Source organism: Trachemys scripta, chromosome 2 (genome assembly GCF_013100865.1).
Source record: "Trachemys scripta elegans isolate TJP31775 chromosome 2, CAS_Tse_1.0, whole genome shotgun sequence".
NCBI classification, from domain to species: Eukaryota; Metazoa; Chordata; order Testudines; family Emydidae; genus Trachemys; species Trachemys scripta.
The window spans coordinates 193291997-193313923 of NC_048299.1; the positions used below are offsets into that span (position 1 = coordinate 193291997).

The following is a 21927-nucleotide window of genomic DNA, read 5'->3' on the forward strand; positions in this document are numbered from 1 at the left end:
GCAGGCCCTGAAAGAGGGAGGAACTAGCTGGTGACAAATGGGCTCGGAATTCTCTGTGGAAACGTTAGAGGAAAAAAGAAATTTTTCTCCAGATGTTTGATAGGCAGAGAGTACTCCAAGAGAAAAAGCAATTGGACTGAGATCAGCCAGCTGAAAGAGCTGGAGATTTTACAGTTGGAGGTACCGGCTGCTAAGGGCAGAGGGCAAAAATTAAGCCTGAATTAGAAAACCTGCCTCCGATTAGGCAAGGCTCTGAGGCAGGAGATATGTAACAGGGTGGCTAAGCCAGCCCTAATTACAGAATGAGCCATACCTGGGTTGAATCAACTACTTTGGGTTGAGCCAATTAAGGGGATGAGGCTGCTCCTGGGCTATAAATGGCCAAAGAGAGGGCAGAGCTAGAAAGGGACCACAGAGGGAAGCTACAGGGAGAGATGCTCTCCTGCAGTCGTCCCCAAAGAAGGGATAGTACCTCAGGGAGATGGGTCTATGCCCAGTTTAAGAGGGATAGACTATTCCTTTTGTGTTTGCTTTTGGGAACTCTGTTAATTTAGTTAAAATAAAAAGAAACTCTGACCCTCAAGAAGGGCTGTAATTAGGCAAGACTGGAGTTTTGATTAAAGTCATTAGTACCATGAAGGCCTATGCCTGCAAGTTGCTGAGCATGAAATCCTACACCTTTGCAGAGAGCTAATGCAACACCTGTGCACCACTTAAGAAGTCAAAATAAGGATGAAGTGGGGTTTTGTGCTATCCCTTGGCACGTGGGAGAATTTCATCCTCAGGCTCCATTTGTCCTTTGAGAAACTGTTTTTTTATTTTATTTTTGTTTGTTTGTTTTCTGAATACAATTGTATTTGCTCATTTAAATCATGTCAGTTTGGAGTGTAAAACTATTTCCAGGCTCTAATATCCCCAAACCCCTCAATTTATCAGTCTAACCCTGAAGTCTTTCCTTAGACAAAAACTGCCCCTGAACTCATCCCCCCCAAAGTGCTTCAGCAGCTGACTTCAGGACTCCTGCCTCTTTCTGAACTGTCTTTAACAAGCACTACATTTTTTCTCCCTGACCTGAATATCATCTGGATGTTCCGTAGGAGCTGAAAGTACATGTCCTGCAACCAGAGCCGTCCCTATGGTACGGCAAATCGGGGCCACTGCCTGGGCCCTGCGCTTTGAGGGCTCCTGCACTTCATGAGGAGGCGGGTAGGGAGATGAGGCAGGAGGTGGGTGGGCAAGGGGGTATGAGGAGGAGCCCCTCTACCAACACCCCCCTCCCCCCCAGCCAATGCCTCTCCCTCTCTCCCAGTGCCTACAGCTGATCAGCTGTTTTGCGGCATCTGGAGGCGCTGGGGGCAATGGGAGAGGAGTGAGGGGGCAGAACTGGGTGGGGAAGAGGCAGGTTTGGGCCTTCGGGGAAGGGGTGGAGTGGAGGCAGGGCCTGGGCAGAGCTGAGGGGGAGCACCCCTCTGACAGATAGAAACTCAGAGCCTGTGTCCCGGGCCCCGCATCCCCCCCGCCCCTCAGGGATGGCCCTGCCTACAACAGCACAGGAATTTACTAGAAACTTGAAATACTATTTGTAATAAACAACATAGCCTGCTGTAGATTCCTGTTATTTGTTCCACTAAATGTATCTCTTTCAGAAAGACTGGGAACAGTCTAGTCTGGCTGCTTCATTTTAGAGTGTTTCCTCTTAGTCTGAGTGTTTAAAAAAAAAAAACTTTTTTCAGAAAGTGGATGACTTGTCTTAAAATGACCCTAGCTCAAGGTTGTGATAACAAGACAGCTGTCCTTTTCTCTGATTAGATGTTCCAGTCTCTTCCTTGCGCAAGGGCTGTGTTGATTTCAGTTCTTTAATAAGTAATCTTGCTCCTGGCAATACCCTCACACTGACTCGAAAGTTGTCTCTGGACCAAGGTAAGTGGGGTTTACTACAACTATCTTATACCCTGAAAAGTCGGTCTGGAAAACATAGAGCGAGAGATGTAATATGAGTTGTGGAATGAAAGTTCTGAATTTTTAATAATCCATGAAATTTCTCATCTCACAATTATTCTCTTCTAAGGATTTGGTGCAAAGTAAATGGGATTATTTAATCCTCTATTGTAGTGTATGGGGCTAATACACTTGTTCACCCATCTCCATTTGTCTTTCAACCAGAATTAGAAATCCTCAGTTAATCTATCACATCCACATGTGAAGTAGATCTTTCTAACAAAGATCTGTCCTTGCCTGTACAGAAATGAGAGTACTGGTCACTTCCCCTTCCCTGGGCTCTCAGTGTGGTCCAGGATCTTTATATGGGAAGGAGGCAAGCTGGAAGCAGCAGGGAGTGCATGGACCTTCAGAGCATCTGAGCAGACCTCTCCTGATGCTTTGGAATACTTCCTTCACAGGGACTTCAGGTACCTCTGCCCATAGGGCACACACTGTCGAAACTAGATCCGTTCAAGATGTTCTGACAGGCAAGCAGGAAGACTCACAAAGGCACGGGTCCTTCACACAGATTTCTCTAGCTACTGCTCCAAGATCTATGCAGATTTTTATGGCAGGGGTTGGAGCTGAATCCCCTGCTCTTTTCTTTTTTACTCTTCACCCCCAGACAGAGTCACCCTGCAGAACTTCTCTCCTTCTCCCTATCCCTTCCCACGGGTTTTCCCATGAGAAGTGTCAATCTGGTCCCATTTTTTAATGTTTTTGGATTTTTAGTGCACGGAGGTGTAAATGTCTCTACCAATGCCAGGGCCGGCTCCAGGCACCAGCTTGCCAAGCAGGTGCTTGGGGCAGCCACTCCGGAGAGGGGCGGCACGTCCAGCTATTCGGCAGCAATTCGGCGGACGGTACCTCACTCCTGCTTGGCGCGAAGGACCTCCCACTGAATTGCCACAGCAGATCACAATCACGGGGAGGGGGGGTTGTTGTTTTTTTGTGCTGCTTGGGGCAGCAAAAACCCTGGAGCTGGCCCTGACCAATGCAGAACAGTAAGACTTAAAATGGTTTCCACCAGTTAAGATATGTTAAGGGAATCATAATTTCCTCTAAGGGATTCCTCTTGCCAATAGGGAGTTGTTACTGCTAAAGGACTGTAGAAAATATTCAGTGGCATGTGTTTAACTAATGACAATTTTTATCCTATAAAAAAAATAATAAATAAATGTCAGTGCATGTATGTCTTTCATAGTGATAATAAAATGGGGAAAGCTTTTAAATCTTAATTCACTCTGATCCAAAGAGCCTGCACAAGGCCCTGTGCACCACTTAACTCCCATTTAAAACCCAAATTAATGGCTTAAGTGGGATTTACATGGTACACAGGGTCCAGTGAGGACCCTCTGCATTGGGGTGAATATCAAAATTATAGTAGATGCACATTAAGGAGATAGTTTAATCCAGTCAGAAATGTCTAGATCAGGGGTAGGCAACCTATGGCATGCGTGCCAGAGGTGGCACACAAGCTGATTTTCAGTGGCACTCACACTGCCTGGGTCCTGGCCACTGGTCCGGGGGGCTCTGCTTTTTAATTTAATTTTAAATGAAGCTTCTTAAATATTTTAAAAACCTTATTTACTTTACATACAACAATAGTTTAGTTATATATTATAGACTTATAGGAAGAGACCTTCTAAAAACGTTAAAATGTATTACTGGCACGCGAAACCTTAAATCAGAGTGAATAAATGAAGACTTGGCACACCACTTCTGAAAGGTTGCCGACCCCTGGTCTAGATCTATATCCTCACCTCTTTCCTAATACCATGTACAGCAGATAATCTTGTAAAGCAATTGTTCTCACTGAAGCACAATGATTACAGGAGAAAAAAATCTTATCTCCTATATATCAGGTAGACAATCTGATGGACAAAGCAGAATTACTTGTCACTTAGAATAGCCAGATTCTGCCACCCTTACTCATGCTGAGTATTTCCTTACTTGGTCTGATTGAAACTAAGGAAACCAATAAGAAGTACTGTCACTGTGAAAACTAACCATTTTATTCCTACCTTTTGTTTTGTCTTTTAACCCATTATTGATGCCTGAGAGGACTTTCCCTCTTAACTCATAATCGCTTAGTTTGCTTAAGAGTCTTTGGAGGAACCTTGTCAAAGGCTTTCTGAAAGCCAAACTAAGCCAGTGGATAACCCTTGTCCACCTGCTTGTTGGCATCCTCAAAGAATTCTAGTAGATAGGTGAGGCATTATTTCCCTTTACAAAAGGAGTGTTGACCCTTCCCCAACATATTGTGTTCCTCTATATATCTGATTCTGTTCTTTATTAGCATTTCAACCAACTGGCCTGGCACTGAAGTTAGGTTTACTGGCCCATAATTGCCAGGATTGCCTTTAGAGCCTTTTAAAAAATAATCGGATTGCCTATGCTATCCTCCAGTCATCTGGAAATGTCTAATTTAAGCGATAGGCTACATACCACAGTTCTACAATTTCATATTTGTGTTCCTTCAGAACTCTTGGGTGAATACCATCTGGCCCTGCAGACTTATAATTTAAACAATAATCAATTTGTTCCAAAACCACCTCCTACTGACATCTCAATTTGGGACAGTTCCTCAGATTTTTCACCTAAAAAGAATGGCTCAGGTATGGGTCTCTCTCCCATACCCTCCGCAGGGAATAGCAATGCGAAGGAGTCATTTAGCATCTCCACAACAGCCTTGTCATCTTTGTATGCTCCTTTAGCACCTCAACTGTCAAGTGGCCCCACTGATTGTTTTGGAAAGCTTCCTGCTTCTGATATAATTTTGAAAAGTTAGGTTTTTTGTGTCTTTTGACAGTTGCTCTTCAAATTCTTTTTTGGCCTGCTTAATTATATTTTTATACTAGACTTGCTGGAGTTCCCCCATGCTCCCTATTTTCCTAAGTAGGATTTCCCTTCCAATTTTTAAAGTCTTAAAGTTTTTTAACTTCTACTTAACTTGCTTCCTCACTCCTGTGTAGTTCCCTTTGTGAAGTTAAATGCTATTGGGATGGATTTCTTTTGGTATTTCCCCTCCCCGGACGTTTAAAATTAATTACATTATGGTCACTATTACTGAGTTGTAGTCACCTCTTTGACCAAATCTTGGGCACCACTTAGGACTAAATCAAGAATTGCTTCTCCCCTTGTGGGTCCCAGGACTAGCTGCTCCAAGAAGTAATTATTAATGGTGTCTAGAAATTTTATCTCTGCATCCTGTCCTGAGGTGACATGTACCCAGTCAATATGAGATAGTGGAAGACCCAATAATAATGAGGGATTTCTGCTTTTTGTAGCTTATAATCCCCCTAAGCATTTCACAATCACCATCAACATCCTGGTCAGGTGTTCAGTAATATATTGCTACTGCTAAACTATTTATTATTCAAGCATAGAATCTTATGCCTACAGATTCTATGATATACTTTGATTCATTTTAGATTTTTACTATATTTGATTCCATGCTCTCTCATATATAGTGCCACTCCCGCACCAGCATGACCTATGTTGTCATTCCTATATATTTTGTACCCTGGTATTACTGTGTTTCATTGACTGTCATCAAGTTTCTGTGGTGCTTATTATATTAATATACGCATTTAATACCAAGCACTCTAGTTCACCCATCTTAGTAATTAGACTTCTAGCATTTGTATACACACTTATAAAGCTTCTAAGCTTATAAAACTTGTCAATATTTTGTTGTCTGCCTTCATGTGATGTAATTGAATGGGACTCTTGTGTGCAACTGTTTCTCTTCAGTTCCTATCAGTATTTTATCTGCTCCTGTCCTCCTCTTTGGTAGGATATTGACTATCCCCTTTAATAAATCCTTCATTAAACGGTGTCTGTCTGAACTATGTGCTCCCCCCCCCCCCCAATTCTTAGTTTAAGAATTCCTCTATGACCGTTTTGGTTCCATTTTGGCTTAGGTGGAACCCATTCTTCCTGTACAGGCTCCACCTTTCCCAAAAGGTTCCCCAGTTCCTAATAAACCTAAATCCCTCCTCCAACACAGTCATCCTATCCATGCATTCAGACCCTACAGTTCTACCTAACTGCCTGGCCCTGCTCATGGAACTGGAAGCTTTTCAGAGAATGCTACTGTGGAGGTCCTGGACTTTAATCTCTTATCCAGCAGCTTCAATTTTGGACTTCAGGACCTCTCTTACCTTTCACTATGTCATTGATACTACATATACCATGACCACAGACTCCTCCCCAGCATTGCACATAAATCTACCTAGATGTCTCAAGAGGACCAAAACCTTTGCACCTGGCAGGCAATTCACCATGCGGTTCTCCCAGTCGTCATAAACCCAACTATCTAGATTTTTAAACAAATCCTACCATTATTATTACTTGTCTCTTCTTAATAACAAGGGTCCCCTCCAGAAGGGTATCCTTTAGTATGGGAGGATACTATCATGTCATCTGGAAGGAGGGTCCCAACTATGGGATCATTTCCCTCTGCTCCAGCTTGATGTTCTCCTTCTCCAAGACCTTCCTCCTCCACAATAAAACAGGTTCTCTGACTCAGGGTGGAACCACTCTACTCTGTCCCCAAAAGGCTTGTTTATGTACCTCCTTGTTTCCCTTAGCTCTTTCAGTTCACCCACTCTTGTCTCAAGAGCAAGTACTTGATCTCTGAAGGCCATGAGTTGATTGTACCACATACAAACATACACCCTCTATCCACAATCATGCAATCATACATGCTGCACCCAGTGCAATCAACTGGATCGTCCCCACTCTGGACTTCTGCCTGCAATATTTTTACTCCTGCAGGTGTTTTTGGTTTTTGGTTTGGAGGGTTTGGAGTGGGGGGTAGGGTTTGTTACAGGCCTAAGTTTAGAGAATGTTTGTTAGGTATATCTGGCTCTCCCTCTACCTCACAAAATTCCCTCTTTGCTGTTCCTGTTTGCTAGTTTTCTCGTTTCTTAGGAGGTGGCTTTTTAAACCCCTGTTCTCCCTGAGTTAGCCCTGCCCCCTTGTCAAGGATTAGGGATCAAAAGACAGCAAACTAGAGCCTTGTTAGGAAGCTTCTCAGTTTTGCCTAGCAGGCACGAAGCTCAGCACAAGCCTCCCCTCCCCAGAAACAGACCACACAACAGGCACATGGCAAGCAACGAGCAGACAACTAACTCACTCCAAGGGTCACTTAGATGCTCCTCCTTCAGCTGGAAAACTCCTTTTTTGCTACTCTTGTCTGCTAGCATGAATCTGATTTATTTGGGTTTTGTTTTCCATTTATACATCCAATTAGTCTCTTAATATTCTAATTTCATAATTATTTAGATTTCACATATTCAAGTTACTCAAGATAGGATTCCTGTAACATTGAAATCAAATCTTTTTCTTCTCCAAATACAGTATAAGATTTTTTTCCTCTTTAGTCAGAGAAAAACCCCTTAAGTAGTTCAAGACATTATTTTAATTGTTTCACTTATTTTAACTATTGATTTATTTGCATCTTTTTGTTAAATGTTAGAATAAAGTTGATGGTCCCTAAAAATTAGAGCGCAGGAGAGCAGCATTCCTAGGGCAACAAACTGGAAGGAAATTTTCTGCATCTGAATTCTCCTACCAAAGAATGGTTAATATCTTTCTGTACAACAGATTTCCTTGATGCTTGTTTATAACAGGTTTATGCCAGCAGCATTGCTGGAAGGAATAAAAATAGAACAGTGTCCTCAAACAGAGATGTTACTTGAAGGCCTTTTTGATTAGTGGGTTTTTTGTTTTTGTTTTTGTTTTGTTTTTTACAATTAATCCAGAGGACTATTTGTCTTGGACTCAAATTCACCATTATTTTTTATTCCTTGGAAAAGTTACATTTATCTGTCTTTAAATTCATGTATTCTGTAGATAGGTAAGAAAGAAGCAGACTGTAATGTCTGGAAGACAATAACTGATGCTTGAACAGTTACAAATAAGATTCACTTTGTTGCAGTTTTACTAAAGGTCCTGATACTTAGCTCATGTAAATTGGTATAGGTTGGCAACAAGTTGACTTTAGTGGAGGGACATTGATTTACACCAAGTAAGGATGTGACTCCAAATCTTAGGGCATCATTACACAGTAATTGTAACTTGGCTTGCAGGATTCTCATCACAATAAGGTTGTTTATACAAAATACAATTGACTGGTAATAAATTCATTAATATGTCACTCACTAAGAAGGCAGTAGCAGCAGCTGTGGGGAATGGGCCCAAGCCTCTGCTAGTGAATATTGACAGCTCTATTGATCAAGCTGATCCCAAAGTCAATGGAACTATGGTGATTTAAGCCGTAAAGAATCTGACCCAGTATTCCTAAAGACTCCCATCACCCTGTATCCTTGACCTGCAAGGAAATGGGGGAGGGGAAGAGATCCTCAGAGTCTAGGAATCAAAACCCTGCTCATTTTCTCATAGGGATTGGAGGGAACTTCACCTCACCCCCATCAATGGAATGATCAGAGGAAAACTCCATGTTACTCCCTTGTTTCAGGCAACCTCACTTAATGTGATTGTTGGAAAACGTATTGCTCTAAAATACCTACTACTGGTCTCTGAACTAGTCAATCTTTGGCCCTGGAAGAGAAATGTCCTTCAGAGTGCAGATTTCATATACAGAAAAAAATCATCCAGTCAGTAGTGCTGTCAGACTTTCACAATCCATAGTTCAAATGTTTGTCACAATAAATTGCTCATCGCTCATGGATTGCTCATACCCCTAGATTTGAGTATGAGTTTGTGCATACACAGGGGGTGGTGACTTTGTAAACAGTTTGTGCTTATGACTCACTAAAAATCAAGCACCCTAAGCCAACTTTTGCCCTATGCATTTTACAGGATATTACAGAATCACAGAAATTAGAGTTGAGAAATTATATATTCTCAAGAGTCCAATTTAACTGTACATGACTGGAGAGAAGGGCACCTCATCATTTTGCTTAGGAGGGCGCTCTACAACTAGGAAATGTTTCCTGAGGGTTGAGGTTTGGGTTGTCTTTGTTTTGTTCTTTCAGAACTAAATTTTATTTTTCTCACTGTCAGATTACTACTCTTCATTATCACCTTTGGAAACACGCTAAATAATTCCTTTCCCTCTATGACTTGAGTGACACATGCTGGAGGTCTCATGCTGCAGTATTAAAACATCCTTGGAATTTCTAAACATTATAAGTGACAAACTTCCTAACTCAAAGTGTTGCAGCCAACCCAAGGGAATTCTTTAGTTCCTCTTCATCTATTAGGACAAGGTCTAACCACAGAACTAAAAATTATGGTAGCTTAGGTACAAGTGATCATCAGAATTATAGTGCCCAAGCACAATGAAGTCCAGACCAGTAATATATAAATTCTTGGTACCTTATTAGGGCCAAATTCAAAAGGCTGAAAGCAACTCAGCTAAATTAGCTGGGTAGAAGAATTTAATCAGAAAAATGTCACTGATAATTGGGAATCATTGAAAAATACCTCACTAGATGTCCAAAAAGCCATAGTCAAGAAAGAAGGCCATGCGGATTAAAAAACTGACCTGGGTTACAGGGAAAGTGAAGGCAACTATTTTTTTAAAAAGTATATAAAACAAATGGGAGAAGGGAAAGTTGATAGTAATGAATATAAATCAGACATTAGGGATTGTAGAAAATTGATAACGGAAGTAAAGGGGCACAAAGGGGAGGGAGGGATAGCTCAGTGGTTTGAGCATTGGCCTGCTAAACCCAGGGTTGTGAGTTCAATCCTTGAGGGGGCCACTTGGGAATCTGGGGCAAAATCAGTACTTGGTCCTGCTAGTGAAGGCAGGGGGCTGGACTCAATGACCTTTCAAGGTCCCTTCCAGTTCTAGGAGATGGGATATCTCCATTTCTAAAAAAAAAAAAAGAGGAATCCGTGGCCAGCAGAGTTAAGGACAGTCAAGAGGGTTTGGGGTTTTTTTTAATATAATAAAACAAAAAGAATCATGACAAGTTTATTGGTCCATTACTAGATGGAAGTGGTAGAATTATCAATAATAATCCAGAAAAGGCAGAAGTGTTCAACATATATTTCTGTTCTGTATTTGAAGGGGGGGGGAAAACATGTTGTAGTCATGTTGTAGTCATATCATATGATAATACTTTCCATTCCACTAGAATCTCAAGAGGATGTTGAACAGCAGCTATTAAAGTTAGACATTTTAAAATTAGTATATTGCATGCTTGAAGTTGTTAATGATTCAAGATTGTTAATCTTTGATTAAATAATTCCATTTGAGCCAGTTATTTGACACTCAGATTAGTACAGGACCAAACAGAAAGAAGACAGACCTTGTATGAAGAGAAGGTAGTTTAGTCCCTTCTTCGGTACCTGATGGAATGCTGACAGTGTTCATTCCCAACCTAACTGTCCAACCCTCTTTCCTTTATAAGGTGTGAGACAAAGAAACTTCCTTTTCGGTGGGAAAAATCCTTTCCCTTCATTTAATTTTACTACGTATTCTGTTTTTGACACTTTAATTTTCCCTATTTATGGAGTTTCTTTTATGCTATTTTTAGGTTACATGAGCAACACACTAAAGGGAATTCTAATCCAATCTTCTTATTAACAGGTGTGACAGCAGGCAGTTCTTACTGAGTTAAACATCTTTCAATTGATCCTTATTTCATCCATTACAGAAAACATCTGCAATAACAAGCAATTCTTATCAGTCGTAGAACATACTTAAATCATAGGCACCCCTTATCAATTACCCAGTCTTGTATATACTATACTTCTGTTGATAATCTATATTAGTTTGAGGGGTCTTTTTCCTAGACCTCTATATTCCCACAGACCCAGAGATGCTGAGGACAGTTAGATAAAGACCAACATTCAATCACATAAAAATTCCTGAGTACAGATCAGCTTGAGAACCAACACTCTGGGCCTTAGACTTCAAATGTACTTTGCTAATATCCTACGATTCTGGGAGAATAGTTAATATGCAAATTAATTTAATTTTCAAGAAGGAGGGGAAAATGGGGTAATATTTGCTAACAAATATAACTTGTATCCAAGAGTTTTAAGAGAGCTGGGTGAGGAGTTCACTGGACTGTTAATGTTGCTTTTAAATGTCTTGGAATACTGGGGAAGTTCCAAAAGAGTAAAAGAGAGCTAATTTTGTGCCAATTTTTTAAAGGGTAAATGGGATGACCCATGTAATTATAGGCCTATCAGCCTGCCATGGACCTCAACATCCTGGTGGCTAGGAGCCACCTCCTGCCTGTCAGGTTTGCTCCCTGCTCCGGGCAAGCTCTGTGCAGCAGCAAGGAAGAGCTGGAGCTGCCACCACAGGAGGCTGCAAGGAGGTTTTGGAGCTGGCTTCTACTAGCTGCCCTGATAGTGTATGCTGCCACGGTGCCCCTGCATATGCAGGCCCAAGGGGGTGGGGTAGAGAGGGGACAGAGGGCAGCGGGACCAAACAGCTATAGTGTTGGGGGCCACCCTCCCCTGGTCGTGCTGAGCTGGGAGCTCTGCTGCTCCTTCTCCCTGCATGGCAGCTGCTTAGTCCCTGATCTGCTCTCTGTCTCTTGCTCCCAGGCTCTCCCCACCCCCACACCCTTTCTAGGCCGTGTGTGCAGAGGCACCTGGGCAGTGCACACTATCAAGGCAGTGAGTGGGAGCCAGCCCCAAAACATCCCACAGCATCCCAGGCATCCTTTATCTCTGCCTCCCAGAATGGGGTGGGGACGGGGATAAGGGATCCCTGGGAGGTGCTGGAGCACACTGCACCCCAAATCCTGGGAATGCACTTCACCGCTCCACAGCCAGCAGTAGCCAGGCGGGCGCCGGGGAGACTGGTTTTCCTCTGAAACCTACATTTTATGTCAAACTTCAAAACAAACAGAAAAAATAAATAAAAAAGCCAACCAAATGAAACCACCTTCATTCAACATCCCATTTTCAATATGAAGAATTGCAAAGTTTAATTGTAATAGTTTGACAGCCCTGGAGCCTGATGTCCCCATTATCCTCAGACCAGGTGCACATGGGCATCTTCCTGCCATGGGACTCAGCCTAGAGGTGGAGAGCCCAATTCCCAAATTAGATGGGGATGGGGGTGCTAGACACTCTGGGATGGGGTTACTTTGACTGGGCCCTGTGCACTGCAGTGTGGATGCTAGAGCCTAGGTTCGAGCATGGATCAGAAAAGCATTAACCTAGGGTTAAAATGCAGTGTAGAGGCTCAAGCTCAGGGTTCCTGATACTGGTCAGCTGACTCAAGTCCCACTAGCCCTAGGCTTACATTGCTGTATAGACATACCCTTGGTGTGATTCTGTGGCCAAAATTGCTAATGCGATCCTGGGTTGCATAAACAGGGGAATCTTGAGTAGGGATAGAGAAGTTATTTTACCCTCTATATTTGGAACTGGAGTGATGGCTGCTGTAATACTCTGTCCTTAATCATTTTTGTTGCTCTTCCTTCATTCCCATGCAGTTTTCAGCAACTATTGAAATGCCCAGAGCTGTATGTAATGTTCTAGGTATAGCCTTGCTAGTGTCATATAGAGAAAACTGCCCTGGGCTGTGATGTGACAAGGGATCCCCGGGATGATGTGGGATGTTTTGGGGCTGGCTTCAAGGTGCCTCTGCACACACAGCCCTAGAGAGTCTAGCTGCCTTAGTGCATTTATTCATTGTTTGCTGACTGAAATCAATGGTACATTGAACATTTATAAACTTTGTAATTAGGAGACTGGGGTCTCTTTGGGCAGAGTTTATTCACTTTATTGAAGAAACAGAATATGTTTTCTTGGGGTATTTCAAAGTTGATATTCTATGAAGATAAGAAGGCAGCAGGGTTTGTGTGGATGCATGTGTACTTTTTTTTTTTTTAATATTTTCTTTAGCTGTATACTTTGCAAGTCCTTCATTTTGTCCAGATTCTTAGCTAAAAACTCTTCCAATACTTCTGGAGCTTATTGTTGTTAAACATGTCACCTGTAGTCAGTAAAACATCTGTATGGTGCTCTGTTCAACAGAGATGAACATCTGCCATAGAGAGGTTGGCACATATAAAATGTCTGAAATATATAAATTACACAGTACTGTGAGTAATTCCATGGAAACCAAAATGGCTGAAGTAATTCATAAGCATCTTCCACAAGGGTCACTGCCACAGAAAGCAAATTGGGGCAGCTTTGAGGGCTGACCTGGCCTGCCAGGGCTGGGGAACAGCTGAGAAAGACTCCAATACCACTGAATAAAGGAGGTGCAAGGCTGCCCTGCTTTTTTCCATGCACAAGCACAACAATGAATTTCCCTACATGTACTCACTGTGTACAGGGGTGAGTGACTATACAAGGTGTGAGGCAGTGGAGAAATGCCTTGTGCTCTTCCTCACCCAGTTTCACGTTCATCCAGGACTAGCATAGTTCTGACCCACACAAAAGACAAGGTTTTACAACCATTAGGAACCAGTGCAGAGAATTTCACATCCTTGCTACTTGCCTGAATATTACAGTTCCTTTTCCCTATGCTTTCAAGAATGCAATTAGTTACATGCTGATGAAAATACATTAGAAAATCCTCTACTCACTTGCTTGATATCTTTAAAAAACCCTTTAACAGTGCTTTTAACTGGCATGGCACATAATCAAATGCTATTGGAAAACTGGAAACAAGGGAAAAGGTGATTTGCCATAATTTTTGTAAAATATATTTTATTATAAAAGGGAGCAGTGAATATTGTATTTCTCCTAGCCGCAGTAATGTATCTCAAACATAGGAGTTGGGCTGTCATCTACAAAAAGTCTGAAGTATGCTTTAAGCAGCGCTACATGTAACCAATCAAACCCAGCTTGCAAAACCACTTCTGAATGGAGTCATTATTCCACTACTGGCTATTTTTAGAGGTAGAAAATAAAGTGAACAGACTTCCAATGAGACTTGATGATGAAGATCCTGATTCTGCTCCCATCAAAGTCAATGGGAGTTTTGCCACTGAATTAAATGGAGTAGCTTCAGGACTGAAATGCTGGAGATGCATAACCTGCTCTAGTGATAAAAGCTTTTACAGGAGCAGTGGTTTCTGGATCAAGGAGATATACTTAATCATTTAGAATGCCAACAAGGCTAATGCCACAGTATCTCTAAAAATGCAACTTATCACCTTTCTAGCCTAATAGGTGGCATTTTTCCTAAAATAAACAAAATCTGCAAGCCTGATGTAAATCCACCATTTCTGCCTTATTGATGAGTTTATCGTAGTCATTTTGTGCAGTCCAAGAGAACCCAAGAAAAATCAATACCCATTCAGTGCTCAGTGTATCATGTACCGCCACGGGTTTAGAGAGTAATTATAGTTGCCCTCTCTCTAGGCTGGAGTGCAAAGGTTTTATATCAATGATTCAAATATGGCAAAGAAAGCTAAGAAGTGATGAAAGTTTAAGAAATACCATTTATTCAGTGTGTCTCAAGGGCTTATCACTATATGCATTATAGATCAGAGCTGAAACTACATCTTACCTGGAGGTAGAAGAAAAGGAAAATGAGCCAATTTATAACTTTTTTCTTTTTTCAGTCTAATGAACTAAAGCTCTATTCAGTATAAACTCAAGTGCAGAACTGATTTGCTCCTGAAACATCCAAGTGCTACCGTCTCTTCAGTGCAATTGTAGTGCACAGAAAATTATATTTTCTGGCCAGATCTACAGGGATTTACACAAAGGGAGAGCCCTGCATTATGTTTAAGGGCTCAATCCTGTGTAGTGCTGAGAGTCTTCAATTCCCATTATGGCCAGTAGGAGTTCAGAGTGATCAGTACCTCAAAGGATCAAGTCCTGGGACCTGATTCTCAGTTATGCAAAGGCTCCTTTATGCCCCTTTGACAGTGAAAATGTGCCTTAAGCTACCAAAGTGGTATGAAAAAGAGGAGCACTAGCACCTCTGCCTCCCCATCCTACCCTCATATCGGCTTGGGAGGAAACTGCAGAGAGGAGCTACTCTAGCCACCAGGGTTAGAAGTAGCCAAAGCAGGGGCTGACGGACAAGAAGTAATATAGGGCCCAGCCTGGACCACTCCTGGACCCAGGACTATGCAGGGGAGATGCCCCATACATACTTTGGGGGCACTAGGACCTAGGCGGTGCCTCCCTTCCCCAACCCCCCATGTGGCCTTGGGGAAAAACTGCAAAGAGGTGCCAGCCAGACCCTCCAGCCCATAGACAGAAGCAACTAAAGCAGGGATGCTGGGACATTCCTAGAACTTTCTACAGTTTTGACTGGAATTTCTCTGTCCTGTTGCCACAATCCTCCCATTCCCTCACCGTCTCTTCACTTCAGCTTCATTCCACACTTGCTCCTCTTACTTTGTTCTCCCTTGTCCCGTCCCCTTCAACTTCCTGCCATTCCCTTTTCATTCCAATGACCTGATCCACTCCTAAGTAAACCCACCCCCAAAAAAATTGCAGCACTAATGTGAGGTTTGCTGCCATCACATTGTTTGCTCTGCTTGTGTGTTATAGCCCTTCCCCTGGCCTGTGTCTGTCTTGTTTATTTAGACAATAAGCCCTTCTGTTACCAATTACTGTACTTACATCAGGAAGTTATGTGATTGCAAGTAGTAATGGTGGTCCATGGGATGCTCACTAGAGGGGAGAATTTGGTCCATCAGACACTAGCTCCATTAAGATGCTGTCCACTCTAGGAAAAGTTTGAGAACCTGCTTTACAAGGGACTTTTTTCTCCACAATCTCTAAAGAACAGAAAACTTCAGGACAATGGCAGACAGGCCTGTTCCCATATCATTTAAGGTTCAGTAAGTGGCATAACCCTCGCACATGTCATTGTTTGGGTTACAATTATTTTTAATTAAGAAAAAAATTGGAAAAAAAGTATTCAGAAGAAGAAATATGAAATTCTGGTTTTTATTTTGCATTTTTCCCACTCCCCAAATTAACCTTTGTAGACATTCAGTTCATCATATTTCCAGTGAAGCAACACTTGTACAGCCATGTTTTATTGACTGTTATAAGGCACCTTCCAATTCTATTAAAATTAATAGCTGCTGCTAGCCATTGAATGTACACAATTTGTTCTTGCCGCCCAGGGTTTAACAGCATCCACTACTTTTTAATATGCCGTTGATTTGTGTGAATATGATGCCTTACTTACTAGAAGGTCAGGGGAAATAAGCTCAGTGGTATCTGCTGAGTATGGGAACAAAAAGATCTTGTAATGAAACCATATATGAAAAAACATTGATTTAATAAATGCATTTTTCCCTGTGGGAGGTACTTTGCCTAAATCCCATTGAACTACAGTTTTATCTGTTTTTATTAAATGGATCAAATATCAAAATAAAATTGTTCTGAAATTGACTGCTAGCTTTATAAATCCTTAAGCTTCCCTGTGGCAGTAGCTCAGAGAGATGGAAAGCTTGTCTTTCTCACCAACAGAAGTTTGGTCCAATAAAAGATATTACCTCACCAGCCTTGTCTCTGGAAAAATCCCTGTCAATTTACAGACAAAGCTAAATCTCCCATTTTCATTATTAATTACTTCCTGAAGTACCATGCTTTATTTATAATAGAGAATTTTCAGTGAGATGCAGTGCATTTCTGCCATATAATGTAACTCATTTACTCCACATCAGAGCCTTTCAAATAAACACGGGCATTCTCCTGAACATATTCTTTTAAATCTACGTGAAGTGAATTGGAGGTGTTAGTCCAGTTCCTGATGGCTATCAAAAGCCATGACCACAACTTACAACTTTGCTAACAATCTCAGCAGCAGAGATTGAACAGTGGTGAACTGTGGTCAAAGCCATTGGCTACTGAAATGGGGCTGAACACAGTTGTCTATATTGTGGCTAAACCATATCAAGCACAAATTCAGCTGCACTTATTGCTGACATCTGTTGTCCATAACAGGAGGTTTGCAGTGGGAGGGAGAGTATAGCATAAACGAGGCTTTTATGTGTGCCCCCTTAAAACTAAGGCTATATCTACACTACAGACTTCTGTTCGTATAGCTATGTTGGTTACGCATATGAAGAGGTGTGATCCCAGATTTATATAGCTTAAAAATCTTTCTTCTGCTGGTTTTAATTATGAACCGAAAGTAGGCATTCTGAATAGCAACAGTAAATGTATTCTGTAATTGGGGGGCATAATAATGACAGAAAGATCTAGGTCCTATTGTCCCAAGGACAAAGTAATCCACCAATTTATATCTAAATGAATAGCTACAAGTAGGGTGACCAGATGTCCCATTTTTAAGGGGACAATCCTGTTTTTGGGGCCTATTTAGGTGCCTATTACCCCCCCCCCGTCCCATTTTTTTCACAGTTGCCCTGGTAACCCTAGCTAAAAGCATACAGAGCTTGATCCAATTCCCCTTAAAATCAATGGAAAGATTCCTGTTGACTTTACTGGGGGTTGGATTGAGGTCATAATGAAAAAAGAGCATCAAGTACACTGAAGCAAGGCTTTCAGCTTTTCAAAATGTTCTTCTGATTTGGCAAACATAACAGTAATTTAGATTGAGATCCAAAGGAAATTCTTGAACAAATTGTACAGTATTTGGGCTGGGCTGTAAAATTTGTTCAAGAATTTCCTTTGGATCTGAACCTAAATTACTGTTATGTTTGCCAAATCAGAAGAACATTTCGATTTACTTGAAAAGTGGCCTCAGACAGCTCCTCCAGCAGAATAATCTCTAATGTACCTATGAAAAATATTTACAAGTTTTCATATGTTATATATATGAACAAGCAGAGATGACCCATGCCTGCTGACAGTGGTGGGGCAGAGTGAGGGCAGCTGTCTTCAGCGCTGTTACTGAGCATGCTCAATCTGTGTGAGCATGCTCAATACAAGCCAGGCAGCAAATCTGGGGGGTGAGGGACACGTGACCCCACATGCCTCCCCACGCATTGCCTCAAAACAAGTGTGAAGGTAAATATGCTGTTGCCCTACACATCAGCTTCAGTTGGCATTTATCTAGTTTGTTTCATGTAATATTGTCAATCTTGTGAGAAGTACCAAAATTATTCAAAGTAAGCAGCTAGGCAAGTGAACATTGCCAGATATTCAGGGAGTCTGGGATCGATTTCAGCAAATGTAGGAGGCCAAATAAGAAGGGAAATATACTTATCTTTATTCAGCCTTGAAAGGAGTTAACATTTCATTTTCCTTTGAGGTTTGAGCTGATGCTTAGGACAACTCTTACTTTAGCCAAACCAGTTTACTGATGAAAAACATTCATTCCATCACAGTAAATTCATAGGTTGAACTTCAAAATATCTAATTTTGTCACAGAGATGTATTAGTTTTCCTCTCACTTACTTTTCTATATATTTTATCATAGGTGGCTGAATATGTCTCGCTTAAGTCTTACAATTGCTCAAGATAGAACCAGAAAGGCTTCACCACAGAAAAGATTATCCGAATGACAGGTCGGTTTCTCAATGAAGTCACGCCTGAGTAATCACATATTTTTCTACAAGCAGAAGAAATGAGGCCTGATAGTGCTTCTCAAATAATGAGACTCCTAGGGCAGACACGCATTCCTTCATTTGAAAATATCAGCAATCTCTCCATGAACAGTGACTGCACCCAGGTTGTAGTACCAGAAGAAGTCTTTTTCACAATTGCCATTGCTGGAATACTGGAGAACCTACTTGTCCTTATAGCTGTGATCAAGAATAAGAATCTCCACTTGCCCATGTACTTGTTTATCTGCAGTTTATCAGTTTCGGATATGTTGGTCAGTCTGTACAAAACTTTGGAGAACATCTTGATCATCTTAGGCAAAATGGGGTATCTGACACCTCGTGGAGACTTAGAGACCAAGATAGATGATGTCATGGATTCTTTATTTGTTCTGTCTTTGCTGGGGTCAGTTTTCAGCTTGTTAGCCATTGCAGCTGACCGATACATAACTATATTTTTTGCATTACAGTATCATAACATCATGACACTGAATCGTGCTTTAATCATCCTGGCAGTAATTTGGGCATTCTGTGCGGGGAGTGGCATTGCTATGACCATCTTCTCCCATGAAACAGCTACAGTCATTTCCTTCACTATTCTGTTTCCTTTTATGTTAATTTTTATATTATGCCTCTATATCCACATGTTCCTGCTTGCACGAACTCATGCCAAAAAGATCGCTTCACTGCCTACCAGTGCAGTTCCCCAGAGAGTTAACTTGAAAGGAGCTATTACATTAACTATTTTATTTGGTGTTTTCCTTTGCTGTTGGGGACCCTTTCTTCTTCACATCCTCCTCATGAAGTTTTGCCCACTTAACCCTTACTGTGCTTGTTACATGTCCATTTTCCATGTGAATGCTACACTCATCTTGTGCAATGGCATCATTGACCCTATGATTTATGCATTCCGAAGTCCAGAATTACGGAGTACATTGAAGAAGATGTTCTGTTGCACCAGGTCAGACTGGAATTAGTGAATACCAAATTTGAAAAATGTTTGTAAAATTAAGCCTACAGTGCCATGCATAATACTGGTAAGAATGATGTTCAGAATTATAGACACTAACTAAGACCAGAATTCTACAAAAAATGTACGCATATTCTTAACTTAATACACTTTGGGTAGTCCCATTGACCTCAGTAGAACTATGAATTCAGCCTGCAGCAGGTGCAGAAGGGCTGATCATGGGAATGGAGAGCCTGTGTTCCATCTTAAAAGTAATTAAAATCTTAACCAACTGCTTAACTGAGAAAATGTATTAGGCTGAATTCAACCCTGCAGTGACTCCTTTGCAGTAGTACATAGAGATGCACCACAGAGTTTAGGCCACTGAATATTGTATCAGTGCTTTCAATTCAAGGAGAAAATACTATAAAACTCTTCTGGTGAACTAACTAGGAAATTAGCTTTACATTTTTTCTAAACTGCTTTATTATTATGTTTTCAGAATAAGAAAATATTTATTGTGAACCAATACACACAGATATGGCTGGGTGTTGGCTGGTTTGATTTTCTTGTTTTTATATATAGCTAATTTCAAAAGAGACAAGCAAGTTTTTTTTTTTAAGTGTCAAAAATGTCATTAGGAGGCTGATGCCAAGCAGGAGATATTTTTGATCCAAAAGACATTTTTAGACAAAGTTTTATAGTAATTGGAAACAGGGATTAAGATTACATGTGTTATTAAATTGTTAACTGAAGTATAGTGTCACAGTCACATCACTATAATACTGTTATTCTGGAGGGTGTTAACGGCTGCCATCAATTGCAGTCTGGTTAAAGCTGATAGGTGTACTAATCACTCTTCTTTCAGGCTAACTGGACTTCATGTGCATTCTTTATAAATAAATAAGACTGCACCAAAGAAATAAGTGATTTGTGTAATCAATTTCTCCTCCTAATAGGAGAAACTCAGCAAGGCCCCAAATATTGGCTAACTGCTTGAGCTAAAGGGGTAATTCTGGTGCCAGTAGTGGGATAAAGTCCCTATGGAGGGAAATTGTGAGCTAATATTCCGGTTGAAGTAAACTGGAACAAATGAGAGGTGCTCATAGAAATCAAAGTTGACCAAATGGAATTAAAACAAGACCAAAAACAAGAATTAAACAAAAGCTGGAGATTTCACAAAAGGAATTAAGGAAATATCTGGAGGTTTCCTGGAAGTGACTGAGAGTTGACCTGCAGTCAGAGATAACATTATTGTTGTGGCAGCAGCCAAAAAGCATCTAGGCAAATTTGGAAGCCCAACCACAAAACCCTCTATTTGGACTGGTAAACTGGATTAGTGAGATGACTAGCAACCTAACTACCTTGAACCAGGAAATAATGGTGACCAAGAAAGCTTTGGCCAACTTGGAACTTGCTAACAATGATGAACTGCAGCAAGAACTTAAGGAGCTAAAATATCATCTGGAGCAGGAATTCAAAGAATCACAGACCACAGTGGAAGTGATTCCCCATCCATTCTTCCTGGATGGGGAATCAGATCAGCCATAAAACCTGTGTAATACAGGACATTTACAGTATCAAACCTGTTTATAACCCACGCAGGCCCAGATAGAATAGGTGGGATTCCTCTCATAAATAGTAGGCTTTTGTATTATTTGAGAAAGGGAAAAGTTCTCTAAAAGAGGCTTATTTGGCTCAGTTCATCATCATAGCCTAAATGAATGCTGGGAAGATGGACAAAAGGCAGGGTTCCAGGCAGGAAGTGAAGATGCAAATAGCCACATGCCAACTTTTCACACATCCTCTATACTCTCTCTCAAAAACTTTGTGTTGCTATCTTTTCTTCTCCAAGCTTGTGTATCTTAGGGGTGCTGGGTGAGTTGCTATTACCAGTTAACATTAAGAAGTGGATTGCAGTAACTATTTTAGTGGCCAAAAGAGTTATTTTGAGAAAATGGAAATCTGCAATTCCTCTCTCATATGCAAACTGGCTTAGTGAGCTCTCCACTACTGCATTAATGGAAAAAATGACTGTCTAAATAGAAGTGCTTGGGAAAAAATATGAGGGTGTCTGGTCACACATGACTATTGCATACTTTTGCAGTTTAGTATATATTAGTCCCTGATACTCATAGATTATGTTCCCACTTATTTATCTATTTAGTGACTTTAATAATTAATGCCCTGCGTGACCTATATGGGTTCAGAGCTGAGGTTGTTTGTATTTTTGTTTTTTCTGGTTTTGCAAATAAGGAATATTAAATTTTGTTATTTATATGCTATTTCCATCTTGTACATATTTATATATGTTTTGTTTTGTTGTGTTTATATTTTATATAAAAACAATAAAAGTAAAATTAAAAAAAGAAAAAGTCCTGACAAGAAAAACACTATGTAAAAATGTAAACAGTGAAGCTTGTATTATTTCTTAAATTATTTATTTTCTTTCTTTCCCTCCCTGTGAGGATGGGCTCCTGGTGTCATCCCTGGCTGGCTGTGGCTCCCACTGTCAGCGCTGGGCAGTTGACTGACAGTGATTTCTAAGTAAAATTG

The 21927-nt window shown here is 41.0% G+C and overlaps 1 protein-coding gene and 1 long non-coding RNA gene across 2 annotated transcripts; one reads left to right on the top strand and one right to left on the bottom strand.

Moving 5' to 3' along the window:
• The first annotated feature begins 1861 nt into the window (after positions 1-1861).
• Positions 1862-21660, top strand: MC2R (melanocortin 2 receptor). The gene is made up of 2 exons (XM_034762554.1): positions 1862-1920; positions 18299-21660. The coding sequence occupies exon 2, from the start codon at positions 18446-18448 to the stop codon at positions 19397-19399; it is 954 nt and encodes a 317-aa protein (XP_034618445.1). The 5' UTR covers positions 1862-1920; positions 18299-18445; the 3' UTR covers positions 19400-21660.
• On the bottom strand, positions 12786-15588 carry LOC117873319. The gene is made up of 3 exons (XR_004644691.1): positions 15523-15588; positions 13262-13361; positions 12786-13008 (listed from the first exon to the last, which is right to left on the bottom strand). It is a non-coding gene; the product is annotated as an uncharacterized LOC117873319 (long non-coding RNA).
• Positions 21661-21927: the final 267 nt, after the last annotated feature.

Bases quoted from the DNA above. Each gene is read 5' to 3' on its own strand.
- MC2R (XM_034762554.1), top strand. From the start codon at position 18,446: ATGAGGCCTGATAGTGCTTCTCAAATAATGAGACTCCTAGGGCAGACA.